Source organism: Atheta coriaria, unplaced genomic scaffold, assembly GCF_025399875.1.
Source record: "Atheta coriaria isolate IRGN ID8LTWV9N9 unplaced genomic scaffold, Caltech_Dcor_3.1 hic_scaffold_6_pilon, whole genome shotgun sequence".
Taxonomy (NCBI): domain Eukaryota; kingdom Metazoa; phylum Arthropoda; class Insecta; order Coleoptera; family Staphylinidae; genus Dalotia; species Dalotia coriaria.
This window is the reverse complement of record NW_027045448.1, coordinates 11,571,940-11,589,228: the sequence shown is the minus strand read 5'-3', so window position 1 is coordinate 11,589,228 and position 17,289 is coordinate 11,571,940. Positions and strand designations below refer to the sequence as shown.

The 17,289-nt window shown below is 35.7% G+C and overlaps 2 protein-coding genes and 1 long non-coding RNA gene across 5 annotated transcripts in view; 1 reads left to right on the top strand and 2 right to left on the bottom strand.

Moving 5' to 3' along the window:
* SPR (Sex peptide receptor) overlaps positions 1–11,045 on the bottom strand; it is a 68,699-nt gene extending 57,654 nt beyond the window's left edge. For 2 of the 3 annotated variants that reach the window (XM_065305305.1, XM_065305308.1), the window contains exon 1: positions 10,581–11,043. The gene's annotated coding sequence lies outside the window, so the exon portion shown is untranslated. Of the gene's footprint in view, positions 1–10,580 lie in introns of all 3 variants that reach the window. The other variant, XM_065305306.1, reaches the window with a different exon arrangement.
* A 1,944-nt stretch (positions 11,046–12,989) lies between these two features.
* Positions 12,990–17,084, bottom strand: LOC135794593 (uncharacterized). Its single transcript, XR_010548920.1, has 2 exons — positions 16,952–17,084; positions 12,990–13,499 (listed from the first exon to the last, which is right to left on the bottom strand). It is a non-coding gene; the product is annotated as an uncharacterized lncRNA (long non-coding RNA).
* LOC135794389 (basic salivary proline-rich protein 1-like) lies at positions 14,705–16,184 on the top strand. Its single transcript, XM_065305656.1, has 3 exons — positions 14,705–14,766; positions 14,835–15,806; positions 15,954–16,184. Exons 1-3 carry the CDS (start codon positions 14,755–14,757, stop codon positions 16,182–16,184), a joined length of 1,215 nt encoding a protein of 404 aa, XP_065161728.1. The 5' UTR covers positions 14,705–14,754.
* Positions 17,085–17,289: the final 205 nt, after the last annotated feature.

Sequence of the window (17,289 nt, the reverse complement as noted above, 5' to 3'; positions counted from 1 at the left end):
CTGCTCTCTGCACTTATTTCCCTGCAAATATTTAATTATATAACATGTTACATGATATTATATATGATATAGGCAACCAATATATATATATATATATAATTAGAAAATGTTTTATGGGTTGCATAAATTTATAAAGCAATAGAATAACAGAAAAAAAAAAAAACTAAAAATGTATGAAAATTTAGGTTAAAAATTCCTTCGTGCTGTATTTTTAGAATTAGTACGGAACACCTAAACTTATTTGCGTGTGTAGCCAGCCGTCAGCGGCGGCGGACGCATAAAGCCGCGCATATTTATTTGTCTTCTCGCCGATCGTCACTCAGCCAGCTCATAAAACACGCACTCTTCTTCCTTTCAATTTTCGGCGTGCGTTTACTTCAACCGCACTTCAACGTTAAATCAATCTGCACAATGCATATTATGCCTGCTACCCACACGTACACTTCAGAGCTTTCAACATGTTTGTCATTACCATCATTACAGCTAAATCAAATGTTATACGTTTATTAACGTCACATTTAACTTGTATGTGTTAAAAAAATCGTAAAAATCATAATAATTCATAAAATTATTATTTTATTATTATTATTCATAATAATTAAAACTAAAGCATTATTAAAATTTTACATGAAGTGCAAAACTTGAAATATAAATAATATGAGGCATGCACATTAAATACTGCAGTCATTAAATTACAGTCTGTATTTGAAGAATATACAAACGCACTTAATTAGTCTCCGCCCAGTCTACCTTAGCATCGTTTACAGTTTAATGCATTTTATTAAGTAGACTATAAAAGTTTAATGTTTGTCTGCCGGGGCATTAAAACAGGATAACGAAACCGGGTCAGTGTGTAATAGAGAAAAGAAAATTCAAATAAAAAAACACACAAAACTAAGCTTTATAGCCTGTGCAAAACTGTGTTGCTATTTTTCAATACATATTTGTCTGCAATTCGAATGTAAAGCGCAATATGAAACTCGTTTAGATAGTCGAATATGCTCAGCAACAGGTGTGACTCCTGGCTATTTCGCTTCAGTCAGAAGCTCACCAAATAGACTCGACCGCAAATCGCCCGGCGCCTTCACCAAACCGCAAAACAAAAACAAAAACAAAAACAAAAACTGCTTCAAACTGTCAGTACAACTCAAAAAAATATTAATTCTGCTAAAAACATACTTCAAAGCGGTGTAGTAATTGAATAAAAATAAAATATCCATAGATTTTAAATCGTTGAAAAAAATTTAAATATTTTGAACTAAAAAATATTAAGATGGTCGCAAAAAAAGTAAAGATAAATAAAAACGAAAATAAAGATAAGTGTAAGCACAGGGATAAGTTGTCAAGACGTTTTTGCTTAACAATCATGTCGAGTGATAGCGCTTTCTACTCAGCTCTTCCTCAGATTTAAATCTTCGAAATAAATTGAAACGCGTATTTTCTGAAAATATCTCTTAAGCCAGTGCACAGCTGCTTTCTTCTACATCCGCCGCGAGTTTTACAAACTTTCCTTAGAATTATAAACATTCGGCTAAAGTGGATGTCCAAACGTGTTGGAAACGTGTTAGATTATTCGCAAAGTCAAAAGTTTAATTTAAAATTTCACCAACGGTTGATCTTCGACTTGAAACTTCATAATCCGCTTTCGGAAGTATTCTTAGAGTGGAGTATAAGCAGATGTTTTACAAAAGTGAAAAAGCGCACTTTTTTGTAACTGGAAACACTGTATTAATTATTCATTAGCGGATGCATTTGCCACGTGCACTTTAAGAACATAATATAGAGACTTTACGCTTGTGGGAACAGAAAAAGAAGAAAAAGTAAAGTTTTCGGATGTGCCGGTGCTTCACGGCGTCGTTGCAATGTTTCATTCGTTGCGTGCTTCCGTTGTTTTAGTTTTTCTTGTTTTTTTCGTAGTGCCGCTCTGATTGTTACGTTCTAACTTGCCGTAACTTCCCAGCTACCAGCGAGAGCAATAAAAAGTAAAAAAGCAAGTTTTATAGTTTTTATTTTCGGAAAGTCACGTCATAAATTACTATCTAGAATCTTGTGAGGTAGGTAATTATTTCCACTAAGTTAACAAAATTGCTACAACGATTTCTAGCATTTTATTGGCAGCGAACTAAAACTTTACTGCTTAGACATTAAAATATTTTATATCCATGTACGAATTGCTATATATTTTTATATATTACTTCTCCATTTGCATTAATCGATTTTTTTATTATTACTTTATTTGTTTTTGAAAAATTTAATGCCTTGGGCAAAAATACCATTTTCAAGATATGAAAAATTATAAATTATTGTTGTGATATCGATAGTGACTGATCTTCAGCAGCTCAAGCATGATATACGCTTGGACTACCGAGGAAATGAAGGTTTATGTGATGTTGCCCGGCGCCGCCACCGAAACGCATCCGATATATTCAAATCCGGCGTGACAACCGACATCCGATTGCATCCGCCAATTTTCCGAACGCATTTCCTCCTGCATTAGCCCGCATTTGTTCGTCGCAAAGAACAAGCATACACGCCGACTGTCAAAATTCATGCACTACATAATATTTTATCGGGGGCTTGACTGGCGTTTTCTGATCGAAACGCATTGTTATTTCTCGCTGCGTAGTTGTATGTTCTCAATTCGACATTTCAATTTGGACAGATATATAACAATTGTTGCACAACATGATATCTGAGCCGAACACCGAACAAAACGTCAAATACGGAAAAATTATTAATCTGTGACAGTGTGTGTGTGCGTGTGTGTGTGTGTGTGTGTGTGTGTGTGCGTGTGTGAGTTGTGAAACTCGCGCTATTCTATTACATCCGATTTTTAATTAAATATACAAACGGATGCGTTCAAATGAATTCCGAGATTATCGGAATTGATATTGATGTATCTGCAATTTGAAGCGATGCGAAATAATGATGTTATTCTATATTTATTTCAGCAACGTAGATAAAATTTGATTTCAAAAGCAAAACAAACATAATAACGTATGTAAAATGGTTTGATTTGATTTGCAAATTATATTCCTGCTTTTTAGTATTGAATTATGTTTAATACAAGTTGATTTATTATCTTGAATTTAATAAAATTATAAAATAGATATTTTTATTTAAAAAAGGTCAATTATTCGCTCCAGTGCAAATTATATTTTCATTCAAAGATTAATTCCGCCTTCCAGAGCATAAATCAGTATGTATGCACAGAAATTTAATTTATTTATGTTACAAAACTGCCTGAAACTGCATTTTTATGTTTCGGCTCGACGCATTGCAGAAGTTGCGGAAATGCACGCAACTCTTGTCGCATGTTACAACGACTGTCGAGTGTCTGCCTGTCTGAAGATAGTTTACGAGCACAAAGTTTAAAAAGAGAAAAAAACGCATCTGGCTACACTCCCAAAGAGTTTTACGACAAAGCTTTGAATCTGTTCAGAATCTTTTAATTTAATAGTTACAAGTTCTGCAAGTGAATTTAGTTGCCGGTAGTGTTATCTCCAACAAAGAAACTCAATGCATATCAGCATCTTGTTATTCCAGACATTAAAAGAAATAAAAGGAGCATAAACCGATCAATCTGAATGTTTTTCCGCGAAAGATATTCCCATTTGCGCTGGCGTAATTAAAGACGCCGCATTTACGCTCCTTAAACACCGCCACACTATAAAAAGAAACTAAAGCCTCGTGCTCATTAATCGCGATCTAACGTCCCGCATACATAAAAAGCCTAAATGCGCAAAAAGCACGCGCGAGCGATCCCAGCGGCGAAATACAGTCGTCCATCAAAAACGACATTTCATCATTTCGCCATCTCGCAGAACACTCTTTAGCGCTCACCAATACAGCGCACGAATAACGATGGTCATTTTCCGGCCGAGTTTTCATGCGTGCAAGATAAACCGGCCCTAAATTTGACCACAAAAAGCGCACAGCGCATAAACGACCACCGCCAACAAAATTATAAAAGGAGTGCTTTGAAAACCTTCAACCACAAAAAGGAAAACACGTACGATTTTACTCAGAAATGCTCTGCAGATGAACGCACGACAGCATTAGTTGTTGTGAAGAAACAGAATGTTTACGAGCATCGTAAAGTTTTGCATTTCAAGACGCGAATTCGAAGTCACTGCCGGCACGAAATTTATTTCGAGAACGCGCGTTTTATTGATGTTTATGTGGCACAAATGGGGAAACAAGATGGGCTTCAATTATCAACTATTAGTTGCCACGCACAGCGTGTGTGTGTGTGTCCGAGCGAGAGACGGACGCTTTTACGATGGAAAAGTGAGCAATGTGTTTACGTATCGAACGCACGGCATAAAAATTTAATTACGGGAATTCGATGAGTCGGCTTGACTGCAAACTATAGGATAAAAGCGGAGTTATTACCGCAGAATCATAAACGAGTCGAATTACCTTATCAAACCGTATTGCAGAATCGCTCCGATGATAAATTTGTAATTCAAATCGAAAAACAGAACAAGAAAATCAACATTAACATATTCAAAGAGAAAACCTGCACAAAATCGACGGATATAAATTTGCATGATTAAACTCTAGCAATAAATAATACTGGATATTTGAATATTTAATTATAATTGAATAAAAAATATTTTTTCATCATTTTTGTTTCTCCAGACATAAATATTGTGTTTTATGCACTTTGTTGTGTAAATATACGAATAGGAAAATATTTGGCTGATAGATAAAACGAAAAAATGCATTTAATATTTTATTTATTATTCATATTGACTGGAATAAGCGACGCCCGAGTGCGCACGATAATCATGCGTCGTTCGCACATTTTTTCCACAACAATTTCGGCGCATATTGGCAAATATTTTGCGGGCGCGTGTCGCCGTTGCGGTTGGGCGCGTAAATCATAGATATATATGCGGATAATATTAATATATATTGTGCCGGTTATGGTTGCCATGCGTGCATCGCGCGCCTAATCATCTCTGCCGAAATTTAATTTCATGCTCGTACGCGTGTGCACCGGTACTTTACATTCCGGAAAAAACGCCAAAAATGTCATTTTTATAAACGTTTATATAAAAGATCTATTAAAATATTCAAAAATATTTATTCACGCGCGATAAATCTAAAAATCTAAATTTTTTGCAACATTGCGTAATTAATATTTATTATTTATAACCAGGAATAATTTAATAACTAAAAATAATGATAAATAATTATGTACGCAATTACATCTCCAAAATACATTATTAATATTAATTATTTTGCTTGATATTCGGGAAATGTGTGTTTTATTCAGGTTTTTGCTCATTTTGACAGCGCTTTTCAGTGTAATTACCTGAAAATATGCTAAATAAGAAGTGGATTAAAGCACGGAACATTATTAACGCATCAACTCTAAAAAAATTACTCACAAATTGAAAAACCAAAAAAATGTCGTAATTTCCTCCGGCATTTGTTTTACATTTTTGTCCACTTATTAAAATCTACAAGACCTTTCAGGGTTTTTTCTGGGCACGTGCATTAGTCTAAGTATCTGCTCACTTTGAGCATAAACCCATCCCGAAACAACCTGCGAGGCATTTTTTCTAAACATTTTTTGCAAAACATTTTAATTCTTTCGCATAAAATTGAATTGTCTCGTGTTCTTTGTGCGGAAAAGCGAAGGAATGAAATGAATGTAATTGCGTTTTCTTGTCCTTGCCTCGCGGACAAGAACCAAAGTCCTTTTCGTGTCCTTTTACCACCGCAAAAATGTCCGAGTCGCAAGTCGCACTTAATACGCGCATTCCCTCAGCGATTCGCGATTCCCAAACCGAGGAGATTACGGAAATGGTTCGCGGTGCTCGTCGAGATTGTTCGGAAAGTATTCGCGCGATGCACTTAAATGTCATCGTTCTCATGAGAGGGTGAGAGGGCTTTTTGGAAAGTTACAAGATGCGACGAATAGAGCACAAAGTTTACAAATTATTTTCGTTCGAAGCGCACAAGTTTCCAAAGTTTCGGCAACGAATGCATACTTTAGACAAAGTTTCACATTTGGAAGTTGTTTCTATTTACTAGAAATCCAAAACAAAACAAAAAGAAACCTAGCAAGTTAATTATCAATGGCATTTTATCATTTTAATAATAATTGGCGAACAAATTGCTGCAGTTATCAAGTCAACATCAAAATGTTTGTTTTGTTTGAAATGCGTGCACTCAAGAGAATTTAATTTAGAATATCCTGCGGTCACATGGCTGCCAACCGCGAGAGTAATTAATGCGCGCGTTTATACGCTAGCACTAAATGCATTCATTAACTAAAACAAGTGTGGCGTACGCCACAAAAACGACATTTAGGGAAGGTAAAATTAATCACTCAACGTTTTCAACGATTCCACGACAAAAAATAAAAAAATAAACGAAAAATATTTTCATTACATCGCGATTTCTATAAAAATATTTATTTTCACCTTGGATATCTTTATCATCGATAGAGATATCCGAGATACTAGCTACCAAAGACGCGCTGGTAGCGTTTCATCTTTATTCGCTTTTTTAACACGATCTCCCTGCCGGATAACAAAAAAACTAGACAACATCACGCAGGGTGAAAAATAAGCTCGGAGAAGACGAGCAGATGACTTCGAGCGTACCAAGGAGAAAATTTTTAATATTCCCGAGCGACTTTATGCTCGCACGCTTTTATTCTGCACTTTTTCACCTTGTTTTCTTTGCGCGTCGCGCGCACGTTCGTTTTATTCACTTAATCTATATGACTTCAGCCTCATGGCGCACACAATGTCGTAAAACGCGCTCGCTGGGCAATTTTTTCACACCTTTTTATTTTCATTCGCAAAGCCGAGTTAAAAATCGCATTCGAGTGGCTTAAACGGGAAGTACCACCAGCACATGATTACCGACTATACGATTTGCATTATGAATGCGTTTTTAAAACATCAAACACGAAATAAAATAAAATATAAGTAGGTATGGTGAATTATTAATTACTTTAGTGGTAAGTAATTTCCGAAAATCATTTTTTTGCGTTTATTGTCAAATTTGATGTAACCGGAATATGAGAATGAGTACCGGAATGATGGACAGCCGGTAATAACGGATGTTTTGTGTGCGGGGTTGGTTTTTTCCGGTTTGTACCCAAACGTCGCATCGCATCAGGTTGGTGTAGTCGAGCGAATCACTAAATAAATAAGCTTTAAGTGTTCGGAATTGAGGCACGGCCAGCACGCATCGCTATCCCTTAACCGCTCGAGTGAAAGTACGACATTCGTCCTGGTCCGGTGGTCGCTTGTTTTATTAGGTTTTCGCGTTTTCGACAAGGTCTGAATCGGAAAAAAAAAACCGGATGCGGAATGAGAACGGATTGGCGTTTTTACGAGCCGCACGGCCCCAGCAAACAGCGCAACCCGCGCAACCCTCTGCGCCCCGTCGTGATTTGCGGTCTGGGACCATTTTATGCGCGACTTGATTCGACAAATAGCGTTCGGAGCGCTTTTTATGCGTGGATGCTAAACGAAACAAGAGAATTACAACTTTTTGAATGCAAAATTTTAAGGCGGGAAAGGTTCACACTAACCATAAATCAAATTGAACTTTGAATCGAATGTTAGGCGTTCAAAAACACATTTTTTGTATTTTTTTTTCTTCTTCTAAATGTTAAAAAAATAAAAATTCATAAAATTTTTAATAAATACGAGATGTATTGATTTGTGGCTAAAATAAATACAATTCACTTGAATTTTAAAATAGATATTGCACAAAAAACCTTTTCATTTGAATTTTTAGTAAAACGCATAAAAGTTGTCATCGTGACCGAAAAATCAGTTTGGTTTTTATTTCAACGTCAACTGTACATGAATGTAGAACTCATCAGTTTATAACAAAAGATTTTTGCATTTACTGAACCAATTCCAACCATCATAGCCACTTTAAACCGAAAAAATACTAAAAATATCTACCGTTATCGGTAGTTTTCCAGAAAATTTCCCAATGTTCATAGTCTGTCAGATTAAAATCACAGGAAATAAAAACCGAAATTTCACTCGAATCGAATAAAATAATACGACTTGTTTTCCTATCGCGATAATCATCAATAGCAACACAATTAAAGCTCAAACACACATCAAATTCCAAACCGAAAAATACACAATATGACACAGCGTAGTGCTGAACAAGTGTGCTAATTCCGCCAACACGCAGGAGAGGTAGAACAAAAAAAATACACACCAACAATGGCGCACTCATGAAAGTGCTAATGGCCGGTAATAAAACGTAATGTTTTGATTGCTAGCCCATTTCGGTGTAATTAAAAGTGCTCGCAAATTACACGTTGTAAGCGGAATTTTTCACATCACCACATCACGTCACGTCCCGTCACGTCATGTCAACTCGGCGGTGGTGTGTATTCGATGCACGCATATATCCGATACGAGTGGAATGTGGATGTGAATACCCTATGTATACCATACGTCTACGTAATAAAATTATGGAAGAAAAAAAGCAGCACCCTTTTCGTAGAGAAAGCGAAAAAGTCTGAGTGCGTCCGAGCACGCGAGAATGCTGTAAAGCGACGAAAAGTATTTTCGCGTAATTAGTCCTGGTGTACGGGTAAGTAAAAATGTCGGAGGAAAAGTTCATATGCGGTAAAAGCTATAAAACTATTGTGGCAACATGCAAATTTAGTGGAATTGTTGGTAAATGTAATTATTTTGAAGCTGTGTTCAGTAACTTGTTTATGATACGAGTATATTTTGCACGATAAATAATCTATTGTTAATTAATTGTTGCATCAAATCACATTAATATTTTGTCCATAAGATTTTTATATCAATAGTTAAAAGGCATTTTAAATGTTTTTTATTATATTTAAATTAATTTCAATTTAATTTGTTTATAATTTAATGTTAAATAGTGTAAATAACTTGCAATTTAGTAGATAAATAAATAATTTAATTAGAAAGCAATTTTTGCAAAAATTATGTCGTTATCAATAATAGTTTTTGATTAATTAATCAATAACTAGCTAAATTCAGCATTGTTAAGAAGATTTCTTCAGTGGTATTAAGAAATATTATGATTTTTTATGAAATAAGCCAATTATTTATGAATATATTTAACTAGATTTTGATACAGACTGAAATTTAATGAACAAAAGCTTCATGTTACAAAAAATCGGAATAAATTAATGCGATTGAGTATGCTTCGTTCTCAAATTAACTTTGAGTGCGAATTGTTTGCGCTCTTTGATGCAATCAGTTTGTTTGTTTTAATTCAAGCCCTTTGTGCAGCCATATCCCTTCAAATTGTACATTTTTACAATCATTTCCATCTAAATTAATAAAGCACACCGAGCTTTAGCTCGACGCACAAATGAAAAAAGACAACAAGCCGAAAATTAAGACCGAAACGCGTAACGAGACTTGTAATTCGCCGAAAAAAACCTGAATATTCAAACTGCAAATTTGCATTTCACCTGAATCGAGTTTTTTCGCGCGCGTTTTGTATGCAAGCAGCTCGGTTTTCGCAATTTTTACGCTTGCATTTTCGCCGGTTTAATTTCCATCCGGCGACCTAACTCTAACTCACAGAATAAACACTGAAAGGGACCAGATTTGTTTAGGTTTTTCTTTTCCGTAATCTACTCTAACAGTTTTGACAAACTTTTTTCTTCCGGGCAAAAAAATGAAAATACACCGATGAATTATTCAAAAAATAAATCTAAAAAGTTAAATTTAATGTTTAAGATTTAAGTTGATTTACTTACTGCCCTAAATTTATTCCTAAGTTAATAAAAACAGCAATGTTTTTATATTTTAAGTGTTTTTATGAGGTAAAATAAAAGTGTGCATAATTACTAAAACGTTGGACGGTTTTTCTCTTTATAAAGAGCGGTTAAAAATAAGGTACGCCTGTGTTTACCTTTGCGGCGATGCGCGCAGCGAAAAAAACAGCAAGGACATCCTGATGCGATGCAAAGGACGAGCCCTAAAACCTAAACAAACACATCCAGCCGGTGATTTTGGTAGTGGTGTTACAGTATCATGTCACGTTTGGACCGCTCTGGGCAAACATTTGCGACAGCATTGTACCAGATGTCATAAATAATATTTTATACTTAAATATTAAATATTTTCCAAACAAATATCATTAAAATAAATTTAACTTTTAAAAGCTATACATAATAAACAATAAAATTCATTTTTTTATTTTTTACGTGTTGCAGCCAGTATACAATGTAATTAAATGTAATCATTGAAATAAATTAGAAGACTTTGCGTAAGTTTCTTTCATCGACAGTAGTTTTAATTTATCAGAGTGCAATAAAATTGTTCCGCAATCCCCAATTCCGCAATTGTTCTCTCCAATTGTGCGAAAAGCGATTGAGTTGTGGGGGCGGCTAAGTGCTCTCCGTGCTCTCAACGCGCCGCAATCGTGCCTCGGCGTCGCAGCGAGTAATTAAACTTCGGGGGAATAAAAAACCGAAACGCAACGACCATCAAACGTGCGCGATTCTATCACAATTTATCTCTTGTTTTCATTCATTCATTTTCACATTCACATATCGCATGATAATAAACAAACATAAAACTTACCAAAACTGCGAAGAGTTTAACCCAGCGTTGAAGAAATACCGTTGAAAAGTCAAAAAACAAACGTGAGTCTTACACAACGATTTCACACTTGTTAGTACAGTGCGAAAATGTCAAAATTTGTAGAAATCAAATAAAACTTACAAACTGTGATTTAATAAATTTCTATACCACATTGCGATAATGTTTTGTTTTGGTTTGTGTTTATCTTTTTTGTGGATTCCGGAGAGTAACTGACTTGTCTGCGCGGAGAATACGTTAAACACGCGTCTTGCAGCCGAAAAGCGCGCGAATGTCTCGTCGACGAGATCGGCGGTGGCGCACTGTCCAGGCGCGCAACGGCCGTGCCGCTTTTCATAACCGCCTTTGCCGTCTCCGCGTTGTTGCCGCCGGCGGCTTGCGCGCGCACAAACTGTATTCACATACACTCACTGCTGATCACGACTGAACACTTACGGACGAAACAGAACGTATGATGATGCCGGCGCACACGTAATGCAAATGTGAAAAGTGCATAAATATTGCGCTGCCTGAGCGCACGGGGCTGAGCGCGAGCGCAACCCGAACGCAGGCCGAACGCGTACAAACAGCGACGTCGGACTTGGCTGTACAAACAAACGCTTGCATTTAATAATGCGCTTTATGCAAACACGTGCGATTCAAATTCGCGAGATAATTTTTACAACATTGTATCACAACACACAAATATTATTAGTTTTATTTGTTTTATTAAGCGGAATATTAAATTAAAACAATACAAGTGGACGTGCAGTGCAATCTAGATTTCTACTTTACCGGCATAACACCAACGACCGCAATCCTGCTGCATTTTAAAATAAAATTGTAGTTAGTATTATTATTATGATACGAATCTCAAATTTTTATTCTCTTATGATTTGTAATCGTGATTTTTTATTATTTTATTGCAAGAAAAATTTTAAAAATGTGAAATATTTTATGTCTGTTAAAGCAATGCGAAAATAGCATGCACAGTTGTGCAATAAACACGCTAATTATAATATACCAGAGCAAATGCACACAAGTTTTAGATTCAGATTTAGATTTATATTCATAGCTGAAATCCGTGCATTATTCGCCGACGCTGGCCAGAGATGCGGATGAAGATAAGAAAGTCGTAAATCCTTCTCTGACTTTTCCAGCTTTACGCCGACCGACCGCCGACTTTGATTCATGCGATACTCTCATGTATTATTTAATTTCATTCGCCAACTCTATTTTCGACACACTACTCAAACATTTGCCTATAATAGTTAAAAGAAAGTTAAATTTAAATTCTTACCTGGGGAGTGTAACCTTTTAATGCTGCTGTTGCTGCAATGTTGGTTGCATATAATTTTCTGTCAAAAATGTTGTCCAGGATTAAGTTTTTAACATTTCTCAATGCCAAACAGTGAAATATTGATAAATATGAAAAGAAATTTTCAGCATAAGCATAATGATCGTAACTTTCATTTTTTATTAGGTTTTACTTGAAGGTTTTTCAAATAAACACAGTTCTACTTTCAGATATACATAAGTATGATTTATGCTTTTTTTATATTATTCTTTAACGTTGTACATGAAAAAAAAACACAAAAAATAGCATTAAAAAGGCAAGCAGACGGCAAGTTTAGTGTTTGTTTATAAAACATTTGCGAGTTTTAAAACTTTTTCGAGTCAAAAACAATGAAAACGTTTCGATTATTTTCGTGTTACGCATTTTCGAAAACGTGAACGAACAGATCGTAATAAAAAGCTCGAAATAAACCAATTTAAACAATGATCAAATGAATTGTGCACAAATTGTTTGCGTTGGAGGCGTTTATGCGCGGTTTACGATTGATTTTCTGTTTTATGGTCATTCGCATGTTTTTCGTTTACGAAACACACTCATCGTAATACCTATTACCCAAATAACATACCTATGGATTAATTATTTCGTTATTGAAAAATCAAAAACATACATTTTCCAGCTTTTTATAAAAAAAAGTTTTATTTTGAAAATAAATGTATGTAAAGTTGCGTATTTATAGTCATTTCTAAAAACGCCATCTACACAGAAAATTAAGTTTATAATCAAATAGATTGTAAACTTATATTTACCTGCTGCAAAAGAAAATAGATAACAAAATTTTACATTTTCTTAAAATAAATTTCAATAAAAGTAACAACTGTAACAAAATCAGATAATAACTTAATTTGTTAAATGTCAAAGTTGAGCAACCGCGTCATTCCAGTTTGCTCTCAGTATTGCTGAAAACTATATTTAGGTCCAAGGAACAGCAATATTGATGATGATGATGAAACGAGTGCAGTGGAAGCGCGACATACTCGCATGTTTTAATTACTCGCTGACAGTCCCTAAAGCAATTAATTACGAAAGAAAAAATAACAAAGCAAGCACACGAGAAATGAAACTAATTGCATTTATCAATAAAAACAATAATAACAATAATTAGAACATAAAATAATAAAAAAAGTCATTGAACCAATAAAATAAATATCAATTTAATGCTGTTGTATTTTTAGAAAACATTTTGTTTTCCGGAAATATAATTTATCTTTTTAAATATTCATAAGAATATGTCAAGCACAGCTCAAAAACAAATTTCACCTAGAATACGAGTATTTCTTACATTTCTAATATTCCTAACTGAGTTTATATAAAATATATCTAGGTGTATATGTGTATTTTGTAACTACATACACTGATACGCTTAAGTGACGTGCTATCGTATGCTCCGGGTCTAATGAAAGCCCTCCATCTCGCCGAGATGATGCCTCTGAGATGCGACAAGTGATCTTATTTCCTCATCAATTGATTTCATGCGTTTTCGCGTGAATCTTGCTCGCCGTGGCGAGCGCGACGTGAATACGAAAATCGCCAAGCGCAGACTGGCAGCACTTCAACCTTCAGAAAACCTAGAAAACATAAAAAGGTTTCATCAGCATCAGGATTCATGATTCCAATATTGCAAAGTGCATATATAGATTTTTCCATATTAAATTGCATAGAATCTAACGAGACTCAGAACTAAAAACTTTTTAAAACATTTTTTTTTGTATTTTTATAATAAAATAATACTTTATACTACTTTAAACACTTGGTATATATAGAAAATAAGAAAATATATCCTGTGTCTGAAGCATATACGCCTACTCATGATACAAGCAAAAGAAGAGAAGAAAAACGCGTAAAATGATACTATCAAAGAATATGATGTGCAAGGACGAACGCGATACTTCTGAATGGTGCCTGAATAGACTCATTACAACTGCTACACGTCATAATTTCTGGCCTTCATTTTCTTTTCATTTTCAATGCGCTTCTTTTCCGACACAAAGTGTATTTCATTGATTACTTGTACTCAATTCAGTATAAAATAAATGGTGATTTAATTATTGCACAACGTTTTAGTCATGCAAAATTAAACTAATTCAATACACTCGTGAAACAATAGGTTAAATAATAATGGAATCATCATGATTGTGTCAATCGATGAATTTCGAATTGTCGTAATACAATTCGGCGTGCCCGATGGACCGCACACGTCCGCCTAATAAACCCAAATAAACTTCTAATGCATTCTAATGCGATAACCTGCAAAACGAAACGATATCTACATAACCTCTTTTACTGAGTAGTACTCGTACAATGCGCATGTGTGTTAAATGCTAATGTAAAGGCTGATTGTGCGTTAAAGGTGCGTGATATTCGATTGCAAATTTGCATAATTTACGAATACCCACAACGCAACAGGCCGAAATTCTGCAATTCGCGTGTCGGTCAATCAATTTCGGCGGCCATCAATATTCCTTTGCTATCTATAACTTACTGATATGGTCACAAATCAATTGACCTAACGCAATAAACGAACGAAACCGAATGAAATGAAAATTAATTACCGGCTCATTCTTCGACGCATTAAAACCGGGCACGTTCGCGACCGCGCCGAGCGCGTACCACGAATATTAATAAATTTTCCATTTCGTCCAAAACTATAACGGAATGAAATTGAAATTTTGTTTGTTTGCGGGGCGGCGATGAATAAAAATCGGTATTAAATGGACACGACCCACTTCGGCTATATAAACAAAGCGGACGCCATTAATATTCGTCAGTTGAACATTTATCTTCGATCATTTAACACCTGAAACAATACGGAAGAGAAACGCAATGAAGACAACGGTGAGAGTTGTTATTAATATTAATATACAATATATTTATTGATTGATGTACTTTCGATTGGGTTCCAGATGATTAAGTTTCTTTTTCTGCTGACAATATCAGCCGCACTGAGTGAGAAGCCAATTCGTGGAAGGCCATTCTCAAGACCATTGTTTTTACGTCAGGAGGAAGCTCCAGTTGATTCTGCACCTTATCAACCCAGTGGATGGAAACCAGAGGGACAACGTTTGATCCTTCCTGCTAGGCAGGAAGCAGGAGTACCTCATACTGTTTATGGGCCTCCTTCTTCGGAAGCGCCTCCAAGTGAATATGGTCCACCTGCTCCTGCAGAAGCAGAACAAACTGAACCACCGCAATATCCTCCTAATAATGAGTATGGTCCTCCGGATACACCCCAGGAACCTAATAATGCTTATGGACCACCTGATCAAAATCAACCGGAACCCCTAGAACCTCAACAAACAGAAGAATATCCACCATTAGGTGGTCCACCTGGAGAAAGTTCAAATGGTGGTTATGATTATCCTCCTCCGCAGCAACCATTCCCAGATCCGTCGAATGAGTATGGACCACCACAATCTCAACCAGATAATGAGTATGGCCCACCACAGTCACAACCACAACCTGATAATGAATATGGTGCACCTCCTCAACAACCTGATAATGGTTATGGTCCTCCACCACAAGAAAATGGGCAGATCCCGGTGGATCAAGGAGCTTCTGAGCAAATTCGTCAACAGCAATTTAGACAACAGCTGCCTGGGTTTACGCCTTCTAGATTTGTCAAACCTCAAGCACAACGACTTAGGCAAAACTCTCGTGGTCAAGCTGCTCCAGAAAAGTTACAACAATTACCAAGGAATAACCAGAAGCAACAATTCAGACAGCAGTCAAATAGAAGACCACAAAATCAACAGCCACAGTTCCAAAGACAACGAGTTCAACCTCAGCAGCAGCAATTCCAAAGACAAAAGCAAAACCTTGCACAAACCCAACAATTTGCACAAAAACAACAATTGTACCAGACTCCTCAGTCGACTGTAAGTCAACTTCTTAATTCGATGTATAAAATGTTCAATTGGCAGCAATAAATTTACATAAACAATCTAGAAAACCAAAGCAAAAAACCAATTGAAAATTATTTTTATTAGAGTGGAATATTTATGCAAAACATTTTATTTTATCAGGGTGGAAATCCGAATGTAGCTGTAGCGACCGCGGTCTCAGGTGAGTACTATGTCATCGAGCCAAACGGCCGCCTCCAGAGGGTCTCATACACCACAATGAATGGCAAATTGGTTGATGGCAAAATTACAAATGGGATCAAACCCGAAGAGGTGCAAAATACCAAAGCGCCAATTTATCAAATTAATCAATTTAATCAATTGGTAAAGGTAAACAAGAATCAAATTAGATAATCTAGTTAAATATTAATAGGTTAATATAATATTATTGGGATTATTAAATTATGAACCATTAAAACAGTGTATTGAATGTAAATAAAACGATAAACATTGATTGCGAGTGTTTACAATAAAATAAACTAAAAAAGAGCATTTTAGCGCCATCTGGGAACGACAACTCGAGTTATTTAATCAAATGCTATTCAGATAATTTTATCTTATTTTATACTTGATATAAACAACCCGCTGACATGAAAGAACAAGTTTCTGAAAAGTTCACAAGCATAAAATTATTGTAAATATCGAGCTTCTAGCGTCATCTACTGTATAACGAAAGAGTTATATTTCAAAATGCTATCCATTTCATTGATTTGTTGCTAGCGTAATGAGTATAATCGTGCGTATAACTAGTTGCCTATGTTACAACACCAGTAGATGATAAATTTCTGGCAAACATTGTAACGACTGAATTGTCAGGATTACGGTTATATTTGAATGAGTCAACACGTGATCCACCCTTCATTATTGAACCCCTATTAAAATGACTCACTTGAACCACCACAACAACGACACGCAACAGCTGAATAACAGTCACGCCAGATATTACTTTACACAATCGTTTGGATAACTGATAATACTGAAATCTGTCGATTTCTATTTCCTATTCGCTCAATGACGAGACGAAAAAGCGTGTTCCGCATTAAGTTCACGCTTCCGTATGCTAAACATGCGTTATTCATGTCAACACTGAATTAAACAAAACAATGTCGAAACGTACTCACACAAAACATTACGTATTTGACATGAATTTCTCTGGTGTGGTGTGCTCAACTCGCCTCTGCTTGACAAAGGTATAAGTATACGTTTTATTCGACTCATCATCAGACTGTCATCAGACATCCACCTTTATACACCTTTTGTTTATAGTTGCATACGGTTTGTCTAGCTTGGCCTATAACTGCCTAACCTAGACTTTTACAACACGAATCAACACGAATACATGTTCCATCCTTCTTCAACAAATTGCATAAACAAGGATCAATAGTGTGTTCGTGTATTATCGCGCTTCACACATTGCACGTTGACATTGAAACACACCAACACATCGCTGCATTAGATC

Bases quoted from the DNA above. Each gene is read 5' to 3' on its own strand.
- LOC135794389 (XM_065305656.1), top strand. The intron at 15,807-15,953 runs GTAAGTCAACTT...TTATTTTATCAG, and splicing joins ACCAGACTCCTCAGTCGACT to GGTGGAAATCCGAATGTAGC.